Source organism: Myotis lucifugus, unplaced genomic scaffold, assembly GCF_000147115.1.
Source record: "Myotis lucifugus unplaced genomic scaffold, Myoluc2.0 scaffold_662, whole genome shotgun sequence".
NCBI classification, from domain to species: Eukaryota; Metazoa; Chordata; class Mammalia; order Chiroptera; family Vespertilionidae; genus Myotis; species Myotis lucifugus.
The window spans coordinates 128,863-155,048 of NW_005871710.1; the positions used below are offsets into that span (position 1 = coordinate 128,863).

General features: G+C 44.7%; 1 protein-coding gene across 1 annotated transcript in view; it reads left to right on the plus strand.

Moving 5' to 3' along the window:
- Positions 1–26,186, plus strand: part of LOC102429774 (sickle tail protein homolog) — a 144,076-nt gene that overhangs the window by 106,735 nt on the left and 11,155 nt on the right. The window contains exons 7-9 of the mRNA XM_014447489.2: positions 12,029–12,133; positions 12,643–12,692; positions 19,520–19,686. Of these exons, the coding sequence (XP_014302975.2) occupies positions 12,029–12,133; positions 12,643–12,692; positions 19,520–19,686 (322 nt within the window). The remainder of the gene's footprint in view (positions 1–12,028; positions 12,134–12,642; positions 12,693–19,519; positions 19,687–26,186) is intronic.

Sequence of the window (26,186 nt, forward strand, 5' to 3'; positions counted from 1 at the left end):
GTTGCACATCTTGGGTCCAAGAGCAAAAAGACAAGCCAGGATTAGGGCATCCTTTCACAAGGGCACCCGGGCTATGAGACTGAGGGTGAAGACGCCTAGCCAGGTGCAGTGATATTGTTTGGTTATCTGTTTTGATGCCTCACAGTGCCTGAATGATTCAACTCTTATCTCAATTGCTTTTCCATGCAGCTCTCATTTTGGATCAATAAATGTTTATTGAGCTTCTCTTCTGTGCTTAGCTGTGGGCTGGATGCTTTGGAGGACACAAAGAAATTTCTATGCAGTCCCCATGCACAAGTAAGATAAACTGTGAAGACAGTCATAAAACATCAAAATTGTACCCTAGCCGGTTTTTCTCAGTGATTAGAGTGTCAGCCCTCAGACTGAGGAGTCCTGGGTCCGATTCCGGTCAAGGACACGTACCTCAGTTGCAGGCTCGCTCCCTGGCCCCAGTCTGGGCACATGTGAGAGGCAGCCAATCAATGCTTCTCTCTTCCCCCCCCCCCCCCCCTTCCACTCTCTCTGAAAAACAATGGAAAAAATATCCTCGGGTGAGGATTAACTAAAAATAAAAACAAAAAACCATCAACATTGTAATATAAATATATAAGCTATGCCACAGTTAAGTACAGGAAACTTCTGAACTTTGAATGCCTACTAAGTAACTGTTTTGCAGGAACAACCACAGAAATGGGGTTTCATTCATGGGTCCTGCTCAGGGATTCTTTTCTTGTCACTTTGACAGTGACCCTGTCTCCCAGTCAAGTGCACAGAAGGGAGGAGGCCATGTCAAGTCACTCCCGGGGAAATGGCTCTCCCAGAGTCTGCAGCTTCGTTCGGGAGCAGTTCTGTTCCCAGCGTCGGGAAGTCCAGCTGGAAAGTCAGGCCACGTTTTCTTTGAAAACAATGAAGAACAATGATAAAACTAATAATACCCTGGAGGTTATAGAGGCGTCCGTGGTCCAGCTGGAAATTCAACCACCATTTATTCCAAGTTCTAAACAATGGAAGTACAAGTAAACTTTTAATTACAAGCCTAATTTGGGGACTGCTTGTACATAATTAATTCCAAAGAAGTGATACAGACAACAATGGCTATGAATTCACACAAGGGAGCACTTTCCTCAACTCATGCTGGTCTGGAAGCCTTCATGACAATGTGGAGATGAGCTAGAATTAAATATATATAATATATATATATACATATATATACACATATATAATATATATATATATATATATATATATATATATATATTCTACAATGAAAAGATATTATTTAGGAAGTCAGACTTATCTTTGCTGTATTGCTAGCATTATGGTGCCTATAAAAATGTCATCTGAATATGATGTTTTGCTGGTCTCAGAAGTCAAGTAAGAGCCAATGAATTGAATTATTACTTCAGTCACAGGAATATAAGCTTCATGGTTAAGTAATATTTGCTAGTCATTTCTTAACTGCTGAGTGGAGGCAACAGCTGTCTGATAAACATGGTACTTACCCACCTGACAAGTTTTGAAGATAGCACTCCTCTTACACAAGGAATATTCTATCAAAAATACCGGTGGAATGACTGTCACAAAGTCTGTGTTACTTTAAACCAATTTCTCCAAAGGAAAAGCCATCATCTGTCACTAATTAGGTGAAATTTAAATATGCCCTTGTATTCCCTTTGAATATTCATGAGGTGCTGTCAATCAGATGCCTTGGGTCTGAAACCAGAAGCTAAGCCAGAGGAACGTAACTACTGTGAGATTCAGATAAGCCCCTTTCCTTGCCGACTGGAGCCTCTTTTTTCAAAGAGAAGATGAATAAATGCTTAGGGGCGGGTTCAGCCTTTCTGAAAGACTCAGTGCAGACTCATCGTGGGTTCGACCCAGCCTGAAGATGGGGCTCATCTAAGTCCAGCAGCCCAGCAGCTGGGTGATCCCGGGCTCTCCTGACATCCAGGCTACACTTTAGTCTTGTGGGGGTTGTCCTTCTGTCTGGTCAAGAACAGGGAGCTTGCACTTGTTTGAATTTTGAACTATTTTTCATAAATGAAGTGATTCAAAAATATAGCCAGGTGTAAGCGTAAATTTGAACTTTCAAAAACTGCAGGTCTCAAAAAGTCTGTATTACCCACAAGTCTTGTAGGACCAACTTGCATTGCCAGGAAACACCCCTTCCTTCCTGTCCATCTTCAGAGCCAGAGGGATCTTAGAGACCACGCTCCTAATCGTGACTTTACAGACGGAGAAACAAGGACTTCCCAAAGGTCCAGTGACTGGAGCCACTAGTCAAATGATGTTTTCGCTCTCGTGCTGTCTCAATATTTCCTGTCTTTTTAATAAAGGCCGTGTCTCCTAACTCCTCCAGCAAGCACAGTATCTAAGAAGACAAAATGAAAAACCTCATGAGACAAGCCAAGTATAGGAAATGTTGTTTTTTTCCTTGTTCCTTCAGAGACTTTATCTTGTTTCTTTTGAGTGCGTGCTGAGAGGCTGCAGACCAGGGCAGGTGGGAGTGGCCGTCAGTGCCAGGCTCCCTTAGGACCACGCGAGAGACCACCTCCCGTCGCTTCTGACACCACCTCTCGTTGGAAGGTACATTACAGGCCCGTGTTCAGGTTGCCAGAACCTGAACAAACAGCTATTCATACTCGTTTGTACCTGTACAAAAAAAAATGAGCTGTCACTTCTACAGCATGAATATTAAAAATCCCCCTCAGGGAAGAGAACGAAAATGTAAAGCAGATGATTTAAGCAAGCAGGGTGGAGGCTTGCCCTGGGGAGGGAAGGCTCTGGCCCCAGCTGGTGAGTCATGAGGCGGCAGCTCAGAGCCCCGCAGGGAGCACTGGGTGTGCAGGTGTGTGTGCCGGTAAACTAGCCGTGCTTCCGTAGGGGGACCCCACCTCCCTAAGCCTCGGTGTCCTTGGCCAGAACGGAATGGTAACTATGACCTCTTAAGGCAGTGGTTCTCAACCTTCCTAATGCCGCGACCCTTTAATACAGTTCCTCATGTTGTGGTGACCCCCAACCATAAAATTATTTTCGTTGCTACTTCATAACTGTAATTTTGCTACTGTTATGAATCGTAATGTAAATATCTGATATGCTTTATGTGTTTTCTGATGGTTGTGACCCACAGGTTGAGGGGTCTGTGCTGTTTAAAGGAAAATGAGTGTAAAATCCTTTTGTGAACTGGAAAGTTTTCTATAAATAAGAGTCTCAATCGACATAACATTGTGAAGCCATAGCCCTTTGCGGAAAGGAGCCATAATGTGTTGGCCATTTGGATCTGAGAGACTATGTGTCCTCATGCCCAACTTGGGACTGTGTTTGGTCCCAGACAAAACAGCCTACCAGGAAGCATGTTGTGAAATAGAGTAAAGGCTGCCTGGAGCATTCCCAGAGCATTGCTGCGCTGGGCAGAGCGCTGTCAGCACGCCGGAAGTCAGTGCGTGTGCACGTGGGGAGCACACGCCTGGGTGTGGCTCAGTTTTGCCCAGCCTGCTGGGCCTGCATGCCTTTTCTTTCCTTTTTTTTTTTTCTTTAGCCAAAATCACTGAATTAGAATGGAAAGAACATCATGGAGCCTAAATAAGTTCTCTCCAACTAGAAAGTTGCATGATTCTAGAAGTCTAAGTCTGGCCGGCTTTCAGACGTGGTATTCGGCCAGCTTTCAGATGTGATATTCGCTCGGTGTTGGACATTAGAGAATGGGCGTCTATTTAACAAGGGGTGGGAGCCTCAGAGGTCCTCTTTCCTCTGTGTGCAGAGTAGTCATTCAGCCTTTTACACCCCCTGTCACGAGCTCCATTCCACATACACTAGCTTCCTGTGTGTGAACTTGGGATTTTCCTGCCTCTGGGACGTTGCATTTGTTCTTCTCTTCCAGCAGATGTCTGTCTACCTGACTGGCTTCTTGCCAATGTCAGGGCTTCACTTAATCACTATGTGCTCTGTCAACCCAGGAACCAAGAGGCCACTGGTTCAATTCCCGGTCAGGGCACATGCCCAGGTTACAGGCTCCATCTCCAATAGGAGGCATGCAGGAGGCAGCTGATCGATGATGATTCTCTCATCTTATCAATGTTTCTATCTCTCTATCCCTCTCCCTTCCTCTCTTTCTAAAAATCAATAAAAATATATTTCAAAAAAAACACACATCATCTGCTCAAGGAGGCCTTTCCTAACCGACCATCATACACACACACACACACACACACGATTACATAAATATTATATGTATATATGCAAATATATATATATATGTGTATATATATATATATATATACATATATATATATATATATATACACACTTCTCTACTTAGTTTGTTGTACCATTACCCTCACCCCTAAAATGTAAGTTCCAGGAGGGTAAGAAGCCTTTTGCTTTATTCACAGCTATGGCCCAAGCATCTGCCACTGTGCCTGGCACACAATCCACGCCAGGAAAATATCTGTGGAATGAATGAAGTTGAAGTGACAAAAGAAGCCTTCCACATTCGTAACATATTGCAAGTTATAAAGTGCTTGCTTGTACATTTTTCTTGCTTGCCTTCATTTCCCACGTCTCGTAGGAAGACAGCCCTGTGGGACAGGGAAGGCAGTTGTTACCCTAGGTTGACAGGTGAGGAAACTGAGACTCAGAGATATTGAGTGAGTTATGAGTGGAGATTTGTATCTCCCCTTGGATGTCTGGTGGTCAAGTCAAACTCAGCATGTCCAAAAATGAACACTTATTTTCCCATCTCCTGTATGACAACTTCATCTATTACTTAGGCCAAAAGCCTTGGTGTCATCTTGATTACTGTCTCTCACACTCCACATCTGGGCAACCAGAGATAGTTCTATATCCAAAGATTCCCTGCCTCCAGCCATTGCTCTCTACCTCACTCCACCACTCTGGTCCAAGCCACTACCACTGTCACCTGATCTGCCTCAATGGCCTCCAAGCTGCCCCCCCTCCCCCCCCTCCCACCTCTGCCCATCTCTGAAGTCAAAGCACAAATCTGGGTTAATTCCTAGTCCATTGTTTTTGCTCCTGTCAAATTTTATTAGTCCAATGCTTCTGCTTCTGCCTGGAACTCTCCTTACGTAGAACACTCTGTTCTGCTCTCTTCTCCTTTCTTCTTCTGGCTAAATCCCACTATTTGCTTTGCCTTCCTGCACATGTTTCCTCTCAGGAGGAGTAGGTCTTCCCCAGCTGACCTGTCCGACTCTGCCATCCAGCACCACTTGACTACTAAGAGCACCCGCACCCTGCAGAATCCAGCCACCTGTGCCCACCGAGCTGGGGCATCTGCAGCCTGAGGTCAAGAGGAAAGACTCTGGCAGCATTTACCCCCAGGGCTATCACAGTGCTCACTCAAAGCAATTGTTGAATTGAGTTTAAACATCACTGAGGCATTCTGGGTAAATAGCAGCAGTTTTAATATGTGAAGAACTATTTATTACAGGGAATACCATCATCTCCACAGCATTTCTCTTCACATCTCATTATAAGCTCTCATTCTCTCAATGCCTTGGTAAATTTATGAAGATTAGATCTAGCTTTTTCTTCCCAGATCCTCATAAATGGGGCTCCATTTTGTACTTATTAGTCCAATTTTATTAGTCCTCATAAATGGGGCTCCATTTTGTACTTATTTCTTTACAGTTGTCATTCAGTGTGTAGCTTCATGGGCCATACGTAAAATGCAGAGCATTCCAGGTGAACACCTTTGCTTTGGTCATTGTCTTTCCTGACTTGGGGGAAACCAGGTTGCCTGACAAGAGGACTCCACACTCTGTCTCCTTGAAGTATCACCAAGAGGAAGTGACAGGGGAAGAAACAAAGGGACACAAAGGGGTCCTTTCCTCTCATTTATTTCCCTCCTTCGTAGTCAGCCAGCATAGGAACTGCAAGGCTGAGAGAGAGACCAGCCACAGAGAATCCAGTCAGGACAGTGGAGAGAGTGTGTGTGGACCATCAGGGTGAGGAGCAGGAAAATTAAAATGAATTTCCAGACAGTCTTGATCGCTGAGTATGAAGGAGGTAAGGATGCAGATAAAGAGCTGATTTGTGTGACCAAGGGAATCGAAGACAACTAAAGGTTGCTACACTTAGAGAGGATTTTGGAGTTTCTGATCTGGACAGAAAAACTTACCAACTAATAACTTAAGGTCAGAGAATGTCTGTGAAGAAGAGTTTGAGGATCTATAATGCCAAACTTTTGAAAGGGTTATCAGCACGGATGATGGACTGCAATGTGGCAGACAGGAGGACATCTTTCCAGGCTGAAGTCATCCAAGGATGTGAGGGAATTTTCTAGATGTAGGTAGGGAACATGTGTGTGTTACATGCCATTGAGTCAGCTCTGACTCCTGAGACCCTGTGAATGAGTGATGTCCACCGTGCCCTGTCCCAGCAGCCTTGCTCAGCTCCTGGAGACGCATGCCTATGGCTTCTTTCAGGGAGTCAATCTGTCTCATGTTTGGTGTTTCTCTTGTCCTGCTGCCTTCTATTTTTCCCAGCATTAATGTCTTTTCCAAAAAGCCCTGCCTTCTCATGATGTGCCCAAGTAGGGTAGCTTCAGTTTTGTCATTTTTGCCTCATGATGTTTCAGACTTAATTTGCTCTAGGACCCACTTGTTCATCGTTCCAGTGGTCTGGGTACCTGTAGAGCTCTCCTCCAATACTGTGTTTCAAATTAATCAATATTTTCCCCATCGGTCTTCTTCATTGTCCAACTTTTTTAAATTTTTTTTTATTGCTTAAAGTATTACAAAGAGTAGTACATATGTCTCCTTTTTTTCCCCCTTGACTTTCCCCCGGTTCACTATCCAACTTTTGCATCCGTACATAGTGATTGGGAATAGGAGGGCGTGGATGATCATAGCCTTGGTCTCAAATAGCACGAGGGAAGGTACCGATGAGTAATTCAGAAGCGGGGAGATGAAGTGGCAATAGGGAACATAGAACTCCTTTCTTCTCCATGAGCAGTGGGCAGGGGAACAAACAGCAGCCCTCAAGGTCAGGGTTATAAACAATATTTTTTAATGACCCTGTGTGTATTCAGTCCTCATCTAATGTTTGTACATGCAAGAAACGTGCAAGATACGGTCGTTATCTTTAAAGGCATGCAGTGGTAGGGGGACAACATTAATGCGCACAGAACATTGTAGCCCCATTGTAGTCACCATCAACTCCATCAATATTGCCTCAATACATCTGGATGCTTGAATGAAAAGTTAACATTTGTTGGAAGTTTTTGGAAGAATGTCTTTAGTATATAGTTCTTTCACCAATAGGTTAGAGTGCTGGCAAAAATAGAAAGCTGGCTGCTCAGAGTCCTCTTTGAAGCTGTATCACAAGTTCAGATCATTTGAATTCCAGTGTTTTGTTGAACTCATTTGAAAATAGTGTCTTCAATTACTTTGGTTTTTTTCCCTTCATACCAGAGAGTCAGGGCATGAGCAAACAACTTGAAACCTGTTCACTATTCAGTTCTGGGAAATGCCTTTGGCACTGGGCTTTAATTCACTGAGATTTCTCCCAGAAAAAAAAATGACTTTGTGAAAGGAAGGTACTGCTTAATGATGGTACTCTATCGCTGCTGTGTCCACAGCAGCTTTCACTGTGGCGTGTAGCACAACTTAAGTGCTCAAAAACATTTGTTGAGGACTCATTGACTGTCCCTTTCTGGGGGTAGAGGAATGAGCCAGAGCAAAAAACAAATCAGACAATGTTAGAACTAGAAGTGAATTGATGGACCACCTAGAAAGTACTCTCAGAATGCCAGCCCTGGTTACAATCATTGTTACTGGCTGTCCTGCACCACTAGGTTTCAACGTTAGTAACTGGTTAGGGAGGAGAATGCCCCTGACTGGGGGCCTAAGCAATCCTATCAGCTCCCTTGGCTGGTTTCACCTAGATCCCCAGCATTTGTTTAGGATCTTTAAAAACATAGCCTAAGGGCTTCATTACAGGGGAATTACCAGTCTCAGACTTGTTACAGCCTTGACTTGTTCTTTAATAGCCATTAATTTACTCAGATAGGCAATGATAAGGACTTAACTCAGTAATGAGGGCTCAGAACAAAGGCAAGTCCATGGTCAAAAATGTTAGAGGTGAAAACTTGAATCAAAAACGTTGTATAAATGGAGTTACTGACTAAAAATATTCCCTCAAATGCACATTTTTCCGTCCCTCTACTCTGAAAACAGAGCAGACTGTGAGCAGTGTAGGCTTTGCTATGTCTTCACAGACAGACAGGTGCTTGCAGGAAAGCCCATTGTCGCAGCAGGAATTTCAATACTGGGATCAGCACTTTCCCTGGATTTGGACTTGAGTTTTTATTAATATTATGGTTGGGCCCTGAAAACATTCATTCATCCAGGCTGACTTACTGTGCTAAATGACTAGTTAACCATATATACTAATCCCATAAATATGGTTTATGGAATGATAGAAAATGGTTTATGAAATCACTTTTAAACCATTTTTTCAACAGTAATTATACCAATCGTGTAATACCTTAAACCAAGCGATATTGGCAAGAATTAGCTTAAGCATCTTTAATATTTTGATGATTATTATACAAAATTGTCCCTGCAATAAAATGAGAGGGTCATATATAATTTCTCTTCTTTCACTGCATTTCACTTTTTCCCCCTTCCACATTAAAACATACTTCATAACATTTCATCATGGGCAAAGGCTGCATAAGTTTCCAGTTGCTGTAATTTAGTTAAACCATAAAATTGTTTCCAGATTACCAACCATGAAATGGAAAGACAATCTTATTTATGAATTTATAAATCAGATAATCTCCCTCAAATGAATCCTGAAACCAGAAACACTTTGATGATTAAATAGGAGGGGAAAAGTTTTCTCATTTCCATGTGTCGAAAAATTGTATTTTTGTAACGTGGTTTTGGCCGAGGCAGTGGAACACGCGTGTGCAGTCAGCGCCTCAGCCACGTGCAGGACACACTGCTACCTGGGCAATGGGAGAGAATTGCTCCCCTCAGGTGTCAGCTCAAGTGTTCTGAACTCTGGAGGTTCTGAAAGATCCTGTCTTCCTTCTGGGGCCCAGCTGGTGGCATAGCACAGAGGAGGCCACCCAGGGAGCACTTTCTTCTAGCCTCACAGATACAAAAAGGAGAACCAAGGGTGTGATACCAGGCCTGAGTCTAGGGCAGCCGTGGGCAAACTACGGCCCTCGGGCCGGATCCGGCCCGTTTGAAATGAATAAAACTAAAAAAAAAAAAAAAAAAAGACCGTACCCTTTTATGTAATGATGTTTACTTTGAATTTATATTAGTTCACACAAACACTCCATCCATGCTTTTGTTCTGACCCTCCGGTCCAGTTTAAGAACCCACTGTGGCCCTCGAGTCAAAAAGTTTGCCCACCCCTGGTCTAGGGCCTTTCCTTCAAAGCATCCAGACCCTGACCCCAGGAAGCTCTGTAGCTATGTGGACATGATCCCTAGGGAGTAAGAAGAGGGGTGTGGATTTGTGGGTTGTCTTCCTCTGCATCCTAAAACCATTGTCTGAGGAAGCGCACCAAAGAGCCAAGTACCCGCTGAGCCAAGGAAATGCCGCTCTATGGATGCTCGTGTGGAGACCACCCCGCCTGTGCTGTAACATTGTGCGATTCCAATCGCTGTGATGGATCAGTTGCAGATCAATACCCTGAATCTGGAATGGCCCAGGTGCTTTGTTTTGGTTTTTAATGCTACGCTGACCTTTCTTAGACAAGGTCATGAAACCTGTTGGCCAGTGAGGGTTCAGAAAGAACAGTGATTTAGCCCTAATCAGGGCTGTGCCTAGAGCCAATGTTGAATCCCTTCTGCCATTTCCCTCTTACCAGATTCTCATTTATTCTCTAGTCATAGACTTACCTGTTTCTTACATTTCGTATGTAGTAGTGATGTCCTCTGTCTGCAGTTATGTGGTGACCATGCCTTCCTGTTCCACACTCCAGCTTCATGGATCCCCTCAAGCCGCTTCCTCACCAAAGCTGTCTAGACCCTAAAAAAGTCATGCTGCTTTTAAAAGAAGAAAGAAAGAAGAAAGCAGTGCTTTGTATTTGCCTAGGATTGGATGAGAGTGGGAAACGAGTACATCTTGAGGTGGTTCTGAATGTAGCTCGACTCCAAGGGTCATGAGTTTGACTTCCAGCATTACCGTGGGAAGAACGGGGGCCCTGGACAGCTGTCACCCACTACTCAGCGGGTCTTTGTGGAAGTCACTCATTTCCCAAGGGCCCACTGTGTGAGTCTCCCACATGGCAGGCAGCATGATCAGCCACTAGCCAATCATTTCTGAGACGCCATAGCGACTTGGGTCTGATGAACATGGGATAGCCATTAGGTATTTACTAACCTGCTTTCTTGAGGGTAGCTTCTTCCTAAATTTTCTCTTTGGCACATGCGCTCTGCTATGACAGAGAGGAGACCAGGAGCATAGGTGTGACTGAAAATGCTTTGCAGCCCAGGGGTTCAGCATTCACTGCCACACCTGGAAACTCGCTGCATGCAGATGGAGATGCGTTCCCACTCACTGCTCGAGACTTCTCCTTTCCACACTCCCAGAGCAAAGAGATCATACTATTCATGCTTAAATTCTTTCTTCTTCCTTAGTGGGTTTACAACCATGAACTGCCTAGACTGCATGACTTTCATCCAAGAAACTCAGTATTGTGACAGACGAAAGAAAATGCATGGAGTGCTGACGTCAGAAGCTTGTAATTGTGAAATTAAACTCCGTGTTTCATAAGGGTTATATTCCAAAGGCAAAAGGCAAAGCCAAAAAGTTGTGTATGGACAAAACTACCCTTGAAAGTCTGCTTGATTGTCATGAACTTTAAGATATAGATATAGCATCTCTCAGTAAGTCCAACTTAACCAGTTATTGTTTTCCAGGGAAAGAACAGACCACCACAATTTCTACTGGGTAGCAGATAAAGTAGTTGGCTGCTATGTAAAAGCCACAGTGTGTGCGTATGCAGTGTGTAGCACGGGCAGCATTGTCGCTTACACTGGGAGAGGTTGGCGGCACTGAGACCGCAGTGAAGAGTGGGGTCCCTTCTCTGTCTCAAGCTCACACTAGGACACCTGCGCATGGGGCACAAAGGCCGGCAAGGTGCCCCCGCTATTCAAGCTGCCCTCCCCTGCCTGTCTTTATTGTTTTAAACTCCCAAGTAAACGTAACTGAATTTGCCTGCAGTCACGTGTGATGCCCTCTGCCAGTAGAGGGAGCCACTTGTGATGTTGTTTGTTTAATGTGTTGAAAATAATGGTAATAGCTCTGTGAAACGGACGTTGTCTGAGGTACAAATATTTGAGCCAAACGAATTGTGATGAAGCATTAGGGAGCCTGAACAGGTGCGGCATTTGTGCACAATAAACAGTTGGGGTTCATTCATGTTGGGGATATTTGTTTTTCTGCTTGCTCCTGTGGAAGCCCTTTAACACAGGCTAAAGTTCCTGTGTCATTAGATTGAGCACCATTCACCCCAGAGTCAGACATTGATTTCAACCCTATCTTTCCATGGTCTTCAGAGACAGTCATTGGTGTTGCTCTCAGACGATAAAACACGTTTTACCTCACACAACACACATCCCCATCATTGATGCCAAAACCGGTCATCAGTCCCCCCGCTGAGGAGCACAGCTTAGAGGCCTGAGCCACTGGCACAGCTGGCCTAGGACGCCGCCAGTGCCAGACGTAAAATGGCAGAAGCAGGGCAGGAAGGCTCCAGAACACGCCACGCAAGCAAAGTTGTTTCTGAGGGAGACACTTTCCAGTTTCGCAGGAGGCCTCTCAGGTCTGCACAGCGTCTTCTCAGTGAGGTCTTGGGGTTAGTATTAAACTCCCATCACGACGCAAGCTCAGCAGGGATTGGCAGGCTCCTCACGTTCTCTGAGCCGGGCGGGTGCACTTTGCTGGCCTACTAGGTAGTAGCTTTTATGACCCTCGGGTGATCATTCACCAGACGAACCAGTCTGCAAGTCAATAAAGCTTTAACAAACAATTCTCTTGTTTTACAGAGAGAGGATGCAAGCCATGGAGAGACAGATTGCCAGTTTAACTGGCCTTGTTCAGTCTGCGCTTTTTAAAGGGCCCCTAACAAGTAATAGCAAAGATGCATCTAGGTAAAAAGAAGAAACAAACCCATTAAATAATTCCATCTGTTTCTCTTTAATCATTAAGATAATTCACTCATTCAAATCCGTTTTCTTGTAATCATTTCAAGGCTGAAAATAGTTACATCTCTCTGAATCATGGTTTGTTTGTTTGTTTTTTCCTTCTGGTAATTCTTGGTCGAAGGTAACCCTTTGGCCCAAGAAGGGTAAATGGGCTTCCCAGTGCATGTGGCTTCATGGACCACTGCGCAGTGCCTGCAGCCACCGTCCACACGTCTCCACCTCCGCCATCCTCTGAAAGTCATGAGTGCCCACCTGCTGTCTTCCACCCGCAGTGTCAGTGCACACCTGGGAAGCCTTTTCCATCCCGGCCAATCGTGGTGCTGATGCTAAAATCCCCTCATTGCTTGATACCATCACTACCTGCTGCTCATTGCTTAGAATAATGAATGGAGGGGGGGCAAAGAAAAAAGGCATTTTGGAAACTGTATAGCTGACTCTCTTTTTCTTTTATTCAGCGAGAAGATGATGAAAACACCAGCTACTAAGAACCACACAGAGAGTGCAGGTAAGTGTTCTTGGAGCGTTGGGGAGCCTGCAGGCTGCCGTGGGTGCACTCTGCTTGTTGCAGAAGTCCGTGACCTTTCCCCGAAGTCATCGACGTGGTGTGATTTCAGAGACTTTCCCGATAATGTCCGCCCCATCACACCTTCCCTGCTTAATGCGGAAATTCCAGATTCGTCATTAATTTGGGAGGGACTAAGCCCTTTGGTCTTCTCCCTTCAGTGTTTATTCATTCATTCACTATTCATTCACTTACTCATTTATATGGCCAAACATCCAACAAATATTTTTGTGCCTGGTACTGGGTAAGGACAGGGGGCATGATTCAGACACAGCTGTTTGCCTAGAATTCCGAATCCCGTGGGGGAAATGAATATGGGGCAAGTAATTACATGAGCATTGAGTGTGACACAAAAGTGAAGGATGAATGTTTGACAGTTCTAGCCTAGACCAAGGCCGTTTCCCTGAGGAAGTGACACACACTGAGACCTGACAGATGAACAGGATTTAGGTAGTGAGGGGGGAAGGGAAGAGCCGTCCAGGATGAGGAATTTAGATAATAATCTAAGTGCAAAGTGAAGCCGTTGGAAGGCTCTGCACTAGGGAAGGACCTCAGCCCAGGGCAGCATGGTAATGGGTGAAAAGGGGCGAATGCTGACAGGGGCCACCAGTGATCGCGTCGGGAGAAGAAGGTATCCTTGGACCAAGGCCTGCTTTTTAAATGCCAGCATCGCACCCCATCCCCCACCCTCACCCCCCTCTCAAAGGGCCCCAATTAAATTCCATGTGGAATTCCCTAGTATCCTGGTATATTTGATGCACATCTTATCCTGCAGGCTCAAGGCAGACCTCTGTCGAGAATATGAGGTCGTCCTGCCCACTGGGTTAGAAATAGAATCATTACCAGGGACGTGTTCAGCCACTGAATTACACAGGAAGCATGTGGCAAGTTGGGTGAAACCTCTAATTTGGGGAAGCCACAGAGTGTTGTGCAGCGCGGTGGAATGGACAGAATCTGGGACTTCAGCTGGACCTCGGTGAGGCCTGGGCGACGTGCAGGCAGTTCAGCTGCTCAGCCAGCAGGGCTGGTCTTCCAGCCCTCCCGGGCCTCTGGGGCCTGTTGGTTTACTTAGAAGTTAATCAATGGCCGTGCATCCAGAGAATTATTTCACAGAAATCACTAAACTTGTCTTCAGAGCAAGTGCCAGTTTGTTTTGGAGATACTTGTTCATTCATTTCTTTTTCGATCTATTATGAACTTAAGGGAAAAAGGAACCTATGGCACTCACAGAAAGAGAGAGTGGAATGGTGGTTACTGCGAGATGGGAAATGGGGAGCTGTTGGTCAGAAAGTACAAACTTCCAGTTGGAAGATGAGTAAGTTCTGTGGAATTACTGCACAGCATGGTGATTATAGATAATAATACATCAGAGAAAGACAAGTGCCATATGATTTCACTTATATGTGGAATCTAATGAACAAGATAAACTAACAAGCAAAACAGAAACAGACTCTTAGACACAGAGAACAGACTGATAGCTGTGGAGGGTGGGCGGTGCTGGGTGAAAATCCTTGAAAGGATTAAGCAGAAAAAAACAACAACTCATAGACACAGACAACAGTATGGTGATTAGTAGGGGGAAAAGGCAGTGGGGGGAGGGAGGATAGGGTATAAGGGGAATAAATGATGGAAGGAGACTTGACTTGGGGTGATAAACATACTGGTGATGTATTATAGAATTGTACACCTGAAACCTATATAATCTTATTAACCAATGTCACCCCAATAAATTCAATAAAAAAGAAAAAAATTGCCAAGAGAGTAGATCTTAAATGTTCGCACCACAAAAAGGAAATGGTAATTATGAGACATGACGGGTGTTTTAGCTAACACCACAGTGGTGACCATATGGCCTATATAAGTGTATCAAAGCAACATGCTCTGCACTTTAAAGTGGCACCGTGGTCTAGGTCAATTGTATCTCAAAGTGGGGGGAACAGAAGGAAACTACAGACACTAAATCATCCCATCCCTCTGGATTCTAGCCCAGAAATGATGAGTATCTGATATCATTGTTCTAACCAATAGTACGTGCTGCTTTGTACCCTGCTTTTAGTCCTTTCACTTTGGGTGACATCATCATCATCATTACAATGAGTGACATTTAGTGAGTGTTTCCAATGTGCCAGGCACTGTTCTAGGTGCTCTTCATACAACAACCCATTAACTCCTGGCACATCCTCATTATTCCCATTCCCAGGGAAGAGGACTGCACACACTTTCACATAGGAACACATCCACAGGGGCCACCCACCTGTCATTTTTTCCTCATCTTTTTGTGTTAAGGTGCCCCAGTCCCTTTAAAGATGTATAGGTTTTTCACTTCTTTATTTTGAATAATTTTGTAAATGTCTTTTTTGGAGCAAGGGGAAGGAGCAGGTGTAATTTCCTTAGGATGTAGTATTTCCCAAAGTGGAATCAGTAAGTCCAAAGGGACAAACATGCTGCCAGTTTCTCTTCTGAGAGGCTGAGCCAATTTGCAATGCCACCAGCAACAAGCATGTGTGTTTGCTCCCCTGCGTCTCTGCTGAATTTGGTCTTTCTCATTCTAGTATGTCAGGGCTAGATGTGGTCCGCCGGGCTTTCGTTGCCATAGCAGCCTGTACAGTGCACAAAATATATTAATTCTTCCAGAACCCAAGGAAGTAAGCGGTAAGAGAAGAATTACGCCTGTTCTGTAGACAAGTACATGGAATTACATAGGAGCTAAGGAGCTCATTTGTCCAAGAGTAAAGGAAAAGGAAAACCCAGACTTCCTGTTACTTTAGGAATATGTGATTCTGTGGGTATAAGAGAACAGAAGGAACCTCCCATTTCAAAGGCATACTTTGTATTTTATACAGCGTGTTATATAATTTAACACACAACCCTGTAAGAAAGATGTTAGCCACACACTTAGTAAGAGTCACAGCCAGTCTGCCAATCCCCAAACCCAGGTTCTTTCTATCACACAGGGTACATTAAATTTGCATGTAATAAATTTCATAGTGAGATACACTCAACTGAAGTGTATTACCTAACAGTGACTGGAGAGGAGGAAGGGAGGCCATTGCCTGGTAAGGGTGATGTGCACACAATGGAGGGTGTTTCTGAGGACAAACTGCACGATGAATCCTTGTTCATCTGTGCATGTTGGGAGCAGAATGTGACCACCTGCGTGTGGATGTGGTGAGCAGATCCCAGGTCCTGTGAACTGATCTGAAGGGGAATTTATCACTCGGGGTCCCTACTCACCAAATCCAGCTCCGTGCATGGATTTCAGGGCACCTGCCTACAGCTCTCAGCCTGCTGCTGTCACCCCCGGCCTCTGGCCCTGTGACACTCCAGGGGAGGAGGGGAGGCTGGCAGAGGCTTTTCCAGCCCACTCTGCTCAGACACATAATCACAGCTGATTGCAGTGGGGAGTCCCTCTGTGCCAGACACCAGGCTACTAGGAAGCAGTTTACATGTGTTAGTTCCATTATCTCACACAGTAACCCTTCCACGCCTTTTACAGATGAGGAAACGGAGAGTGAGAGAGGTTGAGTTACCCGCCAAGGTCTCACAACTAGGAAGTGGGTGCTGAGGATGGTTTCCAGGTTTCTGATTGAAGTAACTGAATATATAATAGTGCCACTGGCTAAGGTCAGATGTACAGAGACAAAAAGAGGTCTGGGAAGATGAAAAGTCCTGTAGCAACACGAACGTACTGGTATGCAGATCTGAAGAGAATTGTATGCTGGAGGCAAAGATGTGAGGGACCTTGGCGGGTGGCGGTGGAGGAAGTGACCTCCCTGGAAAGCACGTCCAGTGAGAGAAGAAACAGGCCCAGGACAGAACAGGCCAGGCTTTTTAAAGTTGGCCAAGGAAGACATTAGAAAGGAGATTGACCAAGATGGAGTAGTGGAGAGGGAAGCAGACAAGGGACAGGAGAGTTCAAATTGACTGAAAAGGAAAGAGGTGGCTAATGGAGCCCAGCATCACACCAAGGAGGTGTCTGTTGGGTGGACAGCCGACCATTGCCCACCTTATAAAGAGCCATTTCTGTGAACGATGGAATTAGAAACCAAATTTAGTGGGTTAAGAAGTTATAGATGAAGAAATTTTTGAAATGAGTATAGAGTCCATAAAGAAACTTTGTTGTGAAAGGTATTTTTTAACCAGTTATCAGCATTCAATTCTAACAGATTCTGGCCTCTCCTCCATGCAGGAGGTTGGTGAGGTGCCCCAGTGCCCTCAGAATGTAAAGAGAAGGGGGATTGAGTGATGAGAAAGTAACTTGGCCGATTCTAAGAGAAAAACTTCCTATTGATTGTGATTCCCTCAGAATACTTGATCTTCAAGGTGCTGTTAATTCTGACATGCTGCTATTGCTGGAAATGTTACTAGATGTTCTCTTACGGAAACCTTTCACCATTCATTCGTCTTACCTGTAGCCTACAGCTTAGTCATGTATGAGTCACCGTTTTCCTTAGAGTTTAGACCGGTGGTCAGCAAACTGCGGCTCTCGAGCCACATGCGGCTCTTTGGCCCCTTGAGTGTGGCTCTTCCTAAGCCTTAGGAGTACCCTAATTAAGTTAATAACAATGTACCTACCTATATAGTTTAAGTTTAAAAAATTTGGCTCTCAAAAGAAATTTCAATCGTCGTACTGTTGATATTTGGCTCTGTTGACTAATGAGTTTGCCAACCACTGGTCTAGACCAGTGGTTCTCAACGTTGGCTGCACATTAGAATCACCTGGGAATCTTTTTAAAATCCTGATTTCTGGGCCTCATCCTCCGGAAATTCTGTTTCTTTGTTACTAATGTTGTGGCGCTTGCCCATAACAAAGAAACAGAATTTCCGGAGGATGAGGCCCAGAAATCAGGATTTTAAAAAGATTCCCAGGTGATTCTAATGTGCAGCCAAGGTTGAGAACCACTGCCTTAGACCTTATGATTCAGTCTTTGAGTAGCTGAAGAAAATACCCACCTGCAATGTTTTCAGATCAAGAGATGAGATCTGGAAAAGGCTGCAGATGTTTCTAATTTTTTGTCTTTGTAAATAAGGAATGTCAGTCGTGCTTTTATTAAGGTGGATGCCTTAGTCATTGTTGAGGCTAAGAGGGATCCTGGACAGGAGGCAAGGAGAAGCAGAGTCACGGTTCTCTTACTGACTGGACTTAAGGTAAAACTTTGGTCAGATCAAGGAATGAAACTAATCATTTCTATATAGGTAGGTGTGTGTGTGTGTGTGTGTGTGTGTGTGTGTGTGTGTGTGGAAGACCAAGTATTTTCTCCATTTAGTGAAGTTATGCTCCACATGAACATGTGGTGCTTGATAATTCACTTCCCTTCTTTCCAAAGGTACACCAACATTGCCAGAGGGGTTGACTCACTGGTTGTTTAAAATAGACATCTACTCACTGCCTGCTGTCCAGTGATAGGATCGCCCCTTAACCTGGGACTAGATTGTAATAGGAGCAAGTCTTGCTTTTATGAGGGTGATTTTGATTTTGGGGCGAAAAGTTGGTCAGAGCCACCAGGGCAGCAGCCCTGCATGTGCTGAGAAAGGCAAGGTTCCCGTGGGTGCTGAGCTGAGATGGGAAGAGACACCACTGGCTGTAGCCATTCCAGGGCAGGAGAGCAATGCCAGGGTTCTGTGGTGGGAGGCCAGCCGAGCCCATGGCACACCCTCCACTTTGTCCTTTACAGGAAAGAGTTTTCAGCCCCTTCAGAAGTGGGTGTGGGTGTGCGTGTGCGTGTGCGTGTGCGTGTGGGTATGAGTGTGGGTGTGGGTGTGGGTGTGAGTGTGCGTGTGGGTGTTGTGAGGATTTTACTCTGGTGGCCTGTTCCAGAGAACTGCATTCGTTATCTTTAAACAATATATAAATAGCACTTCCTTTTGATTCCTGTACCTTGCTCATCCTGTGTTACTTGGGATCCTTTATGAGGCCTTTTAAAGCAAACTTCGTCAAATCAGGCTCTTCCCAGATGAACTTATAAAGTGAATGAGGTTTATTTGAGTTGGACTCCAGGAGCCAACGTTTATGGCAGCTAGGAACTATGGAGGAAGAGTCTGTTTCTGCTGCCTGGGTTCCTCTCCTAAAGAATTCTCGCATCGCGCCTGCTTTTCTCACCATCAGGACTGGGGCAGAGGTCCTGCTGCTTTCGGTCTGGAAAGCTGAAAAGATTCAGAAGAAACTCAGTTCTCATTTGTCTTCCCTTCGTGATCGGCCCAATCTCTGCTCAGAACTAAGGGCATGTTCTTGGGGTACACCTGCCTGCAGGAAATAGTCACGGAGATCCTGTGTTAGGTCCCAGAATTTTAAAATTATTTTTCTGTTACAAAATTACAGAGATTCACTATGCAGATTTAAAAATAGAAAAAGTAGTAATATAAACCTCATGGAATACCAAAAGCCAGACATACTGTTAATCCTTTGTTCCAGATACATCTGATCTTTCCTCTGCACATCTGTATATATCCACAGAAGCTGTGTGGACAGACAGGCAGCTTCCCACATGGCCTCCTGCTTTAGATACTGCACTGATCTGCCTCCCTTTGGCACTAAGCTTCTAGCACATGATTGTTAAAGAGCGCATGCTGCAATGTGACATGAGGTTTCCATACTTTATTTAAATTTAATTCCTTACTTTTGTCATATAGAGGACCAGCATAATTTTTTTTTAATTCTCACAGTGAAGGAAATGGGTATTTTTAGAGTCAAGTTGTCTGTGATGAGGTGGAGCTTAACTTCGCCGTTCCTGTCTGGCTTTCTTAGGGTCTTTGCTGCTCTTTTCTCATAGGAACTCCCCATGTTTCTGGCGGGAAGACTCTCGGCGCCCTGGAGTCCCTGGGGCCACCCAGCCAGCCCCTGGCCGCCGGCACCTCGGCCGTCCACCTGAGCCTGCTCGACATGAGGCGGAATGTGGCCGAGCTCCGGCTCCAGCTGCAGCAGATGCGACAGCTCCAGGTACAGACTGTTCCTTGTGGACGATGGCTTCTGTCTTATTTGCCCAAAGTCAGCTTTCCCCGCCTCCCACACCCCTGGCCCCACAGCAGCACCCACCAGGGTTCTTTCCACCATCCTCCTAAGGGTGAGCCACGGTGTCCTCCCTCACACACATAATCTTGGTCGAGACCTTCCACTGCAACCGTAGTCAATGGATAGCCACTTCTTTAAGCTCCACGTGCTTTTACACATGAAAAGCCCATTAAACATCTGTTTTTCCGAGGAGAGCGGAGAGCACAGGAGCCCCATGGAGCATAATAACAGCCAGTGACGACTTCCTGTTTAGTGTTCCGGCTCCTTGCTTCCCCCCAGTGAGCAGGCCCAGTGGTGAGACAGTCAGCTGAGCTTTTTTTTTTTTTTTTTTTACAAGGACCTATGAGGTATCTAGATGATTAATTCATAAGGAAAAGAAGCCATCATGGATGATCTTGTGGAGAAAAACATCTGCATTCTATCTGGATAGTGTGTCCCATAATATTTTCCTTACCTTTTCCCATTATTGAGGAATGTGTGCACTCTATGGGAACCAAAACGGGAGGGGAATGACCCTTCGTGGCACGAATCTCGGTGAGCCAATCGCATCGTGAATGCATCTCCTGGTTGTGGGCACTGAGGAGCTGGGGCGGGGCCCCTCTTCATGAGATCATGTGTCTGCTTTATGTATCAGCCTCACGCCGCCTGCCTTCGGCAGGAGGTTGATCATTGAGGGTAGAGAGCTGGCTCCTTGACTTCGAGGAGTTCGTAGTTCAAACACTGGTAAAAGACAGACCCGCCCAGGAGCCTTGCGCAGCCACACCGGTGTGGCATCCACAGTAGCCAGCGGGGTGTAGCCTCCTCAACCAGGGAGGCAGCTGGCTTGAGAGGCCCCGTCACGGACTGTAAGGTCTGATACACCAGACAGCATGGCTCCGTACTCAGGCCTCCAAGGTGCCTCTGCCTCTCAGGCCACGTCCCACACACCTTGGATGTCCCATGCAAATCCATTTGAATACTTTTATGAATCATGTCGTCTGTGAAGTTCCCCATCCTTTGCATTAGCTTCTCCTTGCTTTGCAATTTTAAAGACACTCTGCAATGAAATGAATGTATGGGTTGGGCTGAGGGTGTGTGCCAGGTGGCAAAGTCCAGTGCCCACAGTGTCAAGAGTAACTCAGCAAGTGAAGTGGAGGAGGGACAGTGGCAAAGAGGCCCCTCTAAGGACAGTTACCACTCAATTCCAGCCAGCTCTTAACCTGACAGTATTACAGTCAGTGTGCCTGGACATTTCAGCAACCCTAGAGAATCAGGAAATACAGGGGTTTTTAAGTAAAATGTCTGTGTTCATCTGTAGAATGTTGGAAAATAATTAAAGGCCAATGGTACTCTGCAAGCCAAGCAACACTTGTGCAGGGCAGAGAGGGTATGTCCTCCCCCAGGTTCTTACCTGTGGTTTATGGAGGACAAGCCCCTTCTCACACTGCCCCTTCCTTGTAGCGCCACCTGCTGGCCATTTGGAAATTGTCTTTCCCTAATGGACACTCAAGAGAAAATATTCTTAAATGTATTGTTTGTATGGTAGTGCTTTCAAAAGTGAACATTTGTTGGTTTGAGGGCAGGGGTGGAATTTCTGAAACATCGCTGAAGTGTGGCAAATTTGATACCAAGATTGTGATGTGTGTGGCTGTGACATCACCCTGGTGGTGGCTGGTATTGTTTGGTCCTCTGGCTGGCTGGAAGGAGTCTCCCACAGCTTGCCACTCCTTTCAACCCTTGAACCGTGGAGGCTCAGTTGCAGAATCATAGCTTCTCAAACAAAGCAGCTCTCTAGTCAAGGTCTGGGAATGCTGTCTTAACCACACAAGTTTCTTTATTGCCCAGAACTGCGCAGCTTTTCTGGCTTTGGGGTGTAAAGAACAGTGAGCAGACATCCTCTTGAGCTTAGAAGTGTTTGCAGTTCTCAAGAGCAGACACATGAGGAAAGAGAAGCACTTTGCCTCTTCGCCTGGCTGCTGTCGCTTCTACCTCAGTCTTTGTATCCTCTGGGTCTCCATTAGCTTTCCTTCCTGTCAAGCCTCTGTCTTTTCCGTCAGGGGAGGCTACGTAAGACAAAAAGAGTTCAGAAGAATTAAGCCATCTGAGCGCCAGTTTCTCCGTCAGCATATGTATTCTATACTCCAAAAATAAATGACAACCCCAGAGTGGTTACAAGTCCAGTAATGGAGTTGTCATTAGAGACACGCGAAACTCTGTAGAATAGTCTCAAAAGAACAAAAATTGAATTAGAAGTTCAAATGTTCTTTGAACTGTGTTATAAAATAGTGAAATTGAATGAAATCTTTTGTGCTTGGCAGCCGGCTTCAGTAATTAGATAATTAAATCACCAGAAAGTCCTAGGCTGTAGAGCATGTCCCATTTGAGCATTTCATTTACAGAATTGATGGATTATTCTCAAGAAAAGAAATGTGATGCAGACATAGTGGGGTGGGTAGATTTAAACAGGGCAAAAAAAAAATGTTAAGGGAGACAAAAGGAGCCCATGCAGAAGGTCAGGAAAACCATTAAAACTCTCTATATTCTCCTCTGCTGTCCAGTTTCATGTGGACTAACAGTCTAAGAGAATGGTCCTTAAATCTAGCTTCCTCTTAGAATCACCTGAGGTCTTTACTAAAAATATCGATAGCCAAGCACCACTGCCAGCATCTGACTTCATTGGTGTGGGCCAGAGGCATGCCCTGGTGATGCTAGAATGTTCCAGGGTGAGAACTGCTCTCGGGTATTATGAATGCCCAGTTCATTGTGATAACTTTGGAAATGTTGAGATCTCAGATAGCTGTCACAGGGTGCAGCAGAAACATCTGCCACCCTGTAAGCGTGAAAGCCCTGCCTTTAAACAGTGGCCCTCATGCCCAGGGGCTAATCATATGTATTCTCTATTCAGTTATAATTGTTACAAGAGCTGTATGAAGCTTTACATTGTTACGTTCCCATTCGTAGGTTGCATTTGGGTCTGCCATTAATTGGCAATAATGGTAAAGGGGGAGAGGTGAAAATCTTGTACCTAACAAATGCTCCCTTCAAAAGATGACTACCTTTGTCTATTACCTTTTCTGGTATGATTTAGAGGGGGAAAAAAGATGAGCTATTTCTTTTTCCCAAAATGCCACAGGACTTGGGTTTTACCAAATTAATCCTGTATCTACAGAACTGACGGCAGTTCTGCCCCTTTCTGTTGGTTGGGGGAGAGATAAGCTCTCTATTCCTGCAATTGACTCAGCTTTCTTCCAGGGGGCACTTTTCAGATCATAATACAGAAAGCAGTAACCCAAGCATAGCACTGACACCCTGAGCTGAGGAGATACTATCAAAGTTTAGAGCAGGGGTCCTCAAACTTTTTAAACAGGGGCCAGTTCACTATCCCTCAGACCATTAGAGGGCCCGACTATAGTTTAAAAAAAACTATGAACAAATTTCTATGCACACTGCACATATCTTATTTTGAAGTAAAAAACCAAAATGGGAACAAATACAATATTTGTATTTGCATGTGGCCCGCGGGCCATAGTTTGAGGACCCCTGGTTTAGAGAATTGAAGCAACTATAATTTATGGAGTAGAGTATCAACCAAGAGGAAGCTCTGCAGAGAACGATATATATGAATCTGTGGGTCTGTTATTGAACAACTAGAGGCCCAGTGCACAAAATTCGTGCAGGGGGGGGGGGGGGGGGCGCGGGTTGTCCCTCAGCCCAGCCTGCACCCGCTCCAATCTGGGACATCCCTCTCACAATCTGGGACTGCTGGCTCCCAACCACTCGCCTGCCTGCCTGCCTGCCTGCCTGATTGCCCCTAACCGCTTCTGCCTGCAGCCTGATCACCCCCTAACCACTCCCCTGCCAGCCTGATTGATGCCTAACTGCTCCCCTGCAGGCCTGATTGCCCCCAACTGCCCTCCCCTGCTGGTCCTGCCAGCCCAGTTGCCCCTAACTGCCCTCCTCTGCCAGCCCGGTCAACCCTAACTTCCCTCCCCTGCCGGCCAAGTTGCCCCTAACTGCCCTCCCCTGCCAGCCTGGGCACCCCTGACTGCCCTCCCCTGCTGACCTGGTCGCCCCTAACTGCCCTCTCCTGCCAGCCATCTTGTGCCCACATGGGGGTGGCCATCTTGTGCAAGGGTGTGACAGTCAATTTGCATATTGCCTCTTTATTATATAGGATAAGCCAAGTGTATAGCATGAAAGACCACTAAGCCAGGCAAAAATAAAATGGCCAATCTTACAAAGGGCTGGGAGATGTTCATGATTTGACAAGCAAGACTAAAGAGGTAAAGAGTCCTGATTGGTCCCCTGGGACATTCACTAGAGATCAGAGAAGAACCATGCTTCAGTTTTAGGACTAAACTAGCCACAGAGTAAAATGTACCTTAGATTACCCCTAACAAAGATTAAAAACAAGCCTCTGAAGAACAAATATGATCCACAAGTCACTGAAACAATAGCCAGAGTAAGTTCTCTATAAAGGAAAACAACAAAATCTAGAACTGCATGCCCAGCATCCAATCAAAAATTACTGGACATGTGATGATTCTGAGGAACATGACGCATAACTTTCATAAAAATCCATCAGTGGATGAAATGGCAGGAATAATAAAATTAGCAACAAGGGCTCTTAAATTGCTATTACAATTATTCTCAAGGATTTAAAGGAAAACATGGACACAATGACACAAGAAATGGATGACATAAAAATCTTTCAAGAACTAAAAAACACAGTATTTGAATACACTTAATAGAAGATTAATAGCTGGTGAAACAAAACATCAGTCAACATGAAAACATAATAGAAACTGTCTAATCTGAAGTATAAAGAGAAAAAAAGACTGGAGAAAATGAACCAAAACGTAGTGATTTGTGAAACAATGTTAAGTAGTAAAGGGAAAAGAGAAAAACATTAGAAGAAGTCATGGCTGCAGTTTTCTAAATCTGATGAACACTATACATCCACAGACCAAAAAAGCTCAATGAACACTGGAATGACAAGCACACTCAGGGGGGGGTCCCCAATCTTGTAAGGGAACAAACATGGAGACTATAATATGAAACCACACAAAAGTACATTAGAATCAAATTGCTAAAACAAACAAACAAACAAAAAAAACAACACAGAGATAAATCGAAAAATCTTAAACATAGCTGGGGGGTGGGGGGGGGAGGAGACACATTACATAAAGAAGAATTAACACTGAGTTCTCAACAGAGACAAAAGTTAAGTCAGAAGATAATGGAATGACATCCATTTTTTTAAAAATATATTTTATTGATTTTTTACAGAGAGGAAGGGAGAGAGATAGAGAGTTAGAAACATCGATGAGAGAGAAACATCGATCAGCTGCCTCCTGCACACCTCCTACTGGGGATGTGCCCGCAACCCAAGTACATGCCCTTGACCGGAATCGAACCTGGGACCTTTCAGTCCGCAGGCTGACGCTCTATCCACTGAGCCAAACCGGTTTCGGATGGAATGACATCTTTTAAAAAATTTTTTATTGATTTTTTAAAGAGAGGAAGGGAGAGGGATAGAGAGTTAGAAACATCGATGAGAGAGAAACATTGATCAGCTGCCTCCTGCACACCCCCCACTGGGGATGTGCCCCCAACCCAGGTACATGCCCTTGACCGGAATTGAATCTGGGACCCTTCAGTCCGCAGGCCGACCCTCTATCCACTGAGCCAACCCGGCTAGGACTGGAATGACATCTTTAAAGTATTGAAAGGAAAAAACTTTCAGAAAATAGAAGACATTTTCCAGCTCGTTTTATGAAGCTAGCATTACCCTAAGAGCAAAACCAATTAATTGTATTATTTTAAAAGAAACAATACCCATAGACATATCTCTCAAGCAAATATGTTTAACAAAATGGTAGCAGTTAAATGCAGGAATATATTAAAATGATAAGGTAGTATCCTTGGTTTTATCCCAGGAATGCAAAATAGTTTTAATATGAAAAAATGAATTAATGTATTTGACCTTGTTAACAGAATAAAGGAGAAAAATCATATTTCAGTAGGTGCACACACAAAAAAAGACAAAATTCAATACCAATGATAAAAACACGCATGACTCAAGAATGATAAAGGATGTCTGAATAAAACTATAGAACCTATAGTTAAAACACTAAATACATCCCCCATAAAATTAAGAACAAGGCCAAGGAAGGCTGCTGTCACTTCTGTTGAGCACTGTACTGAAGATCCTAGCACGGACAGTAAGTCTAGAAAAGAAAGAAGAGGCATACAGAGAGGGAAGTAAAAAGTTTAATTGGCTTTACTCACAAATGACCTGATTGTATACATATCAAGTCAAATAGAATCTATTTTTTAAATGCTACCAAAAAAAAGTGACTTTTGGTGAGGTCACCAGAATCAAGTCAGTAAATAAAAATTTTAGTTTCCTACTTAGGTACAAAATACCCCATACGTGGATTTATTCA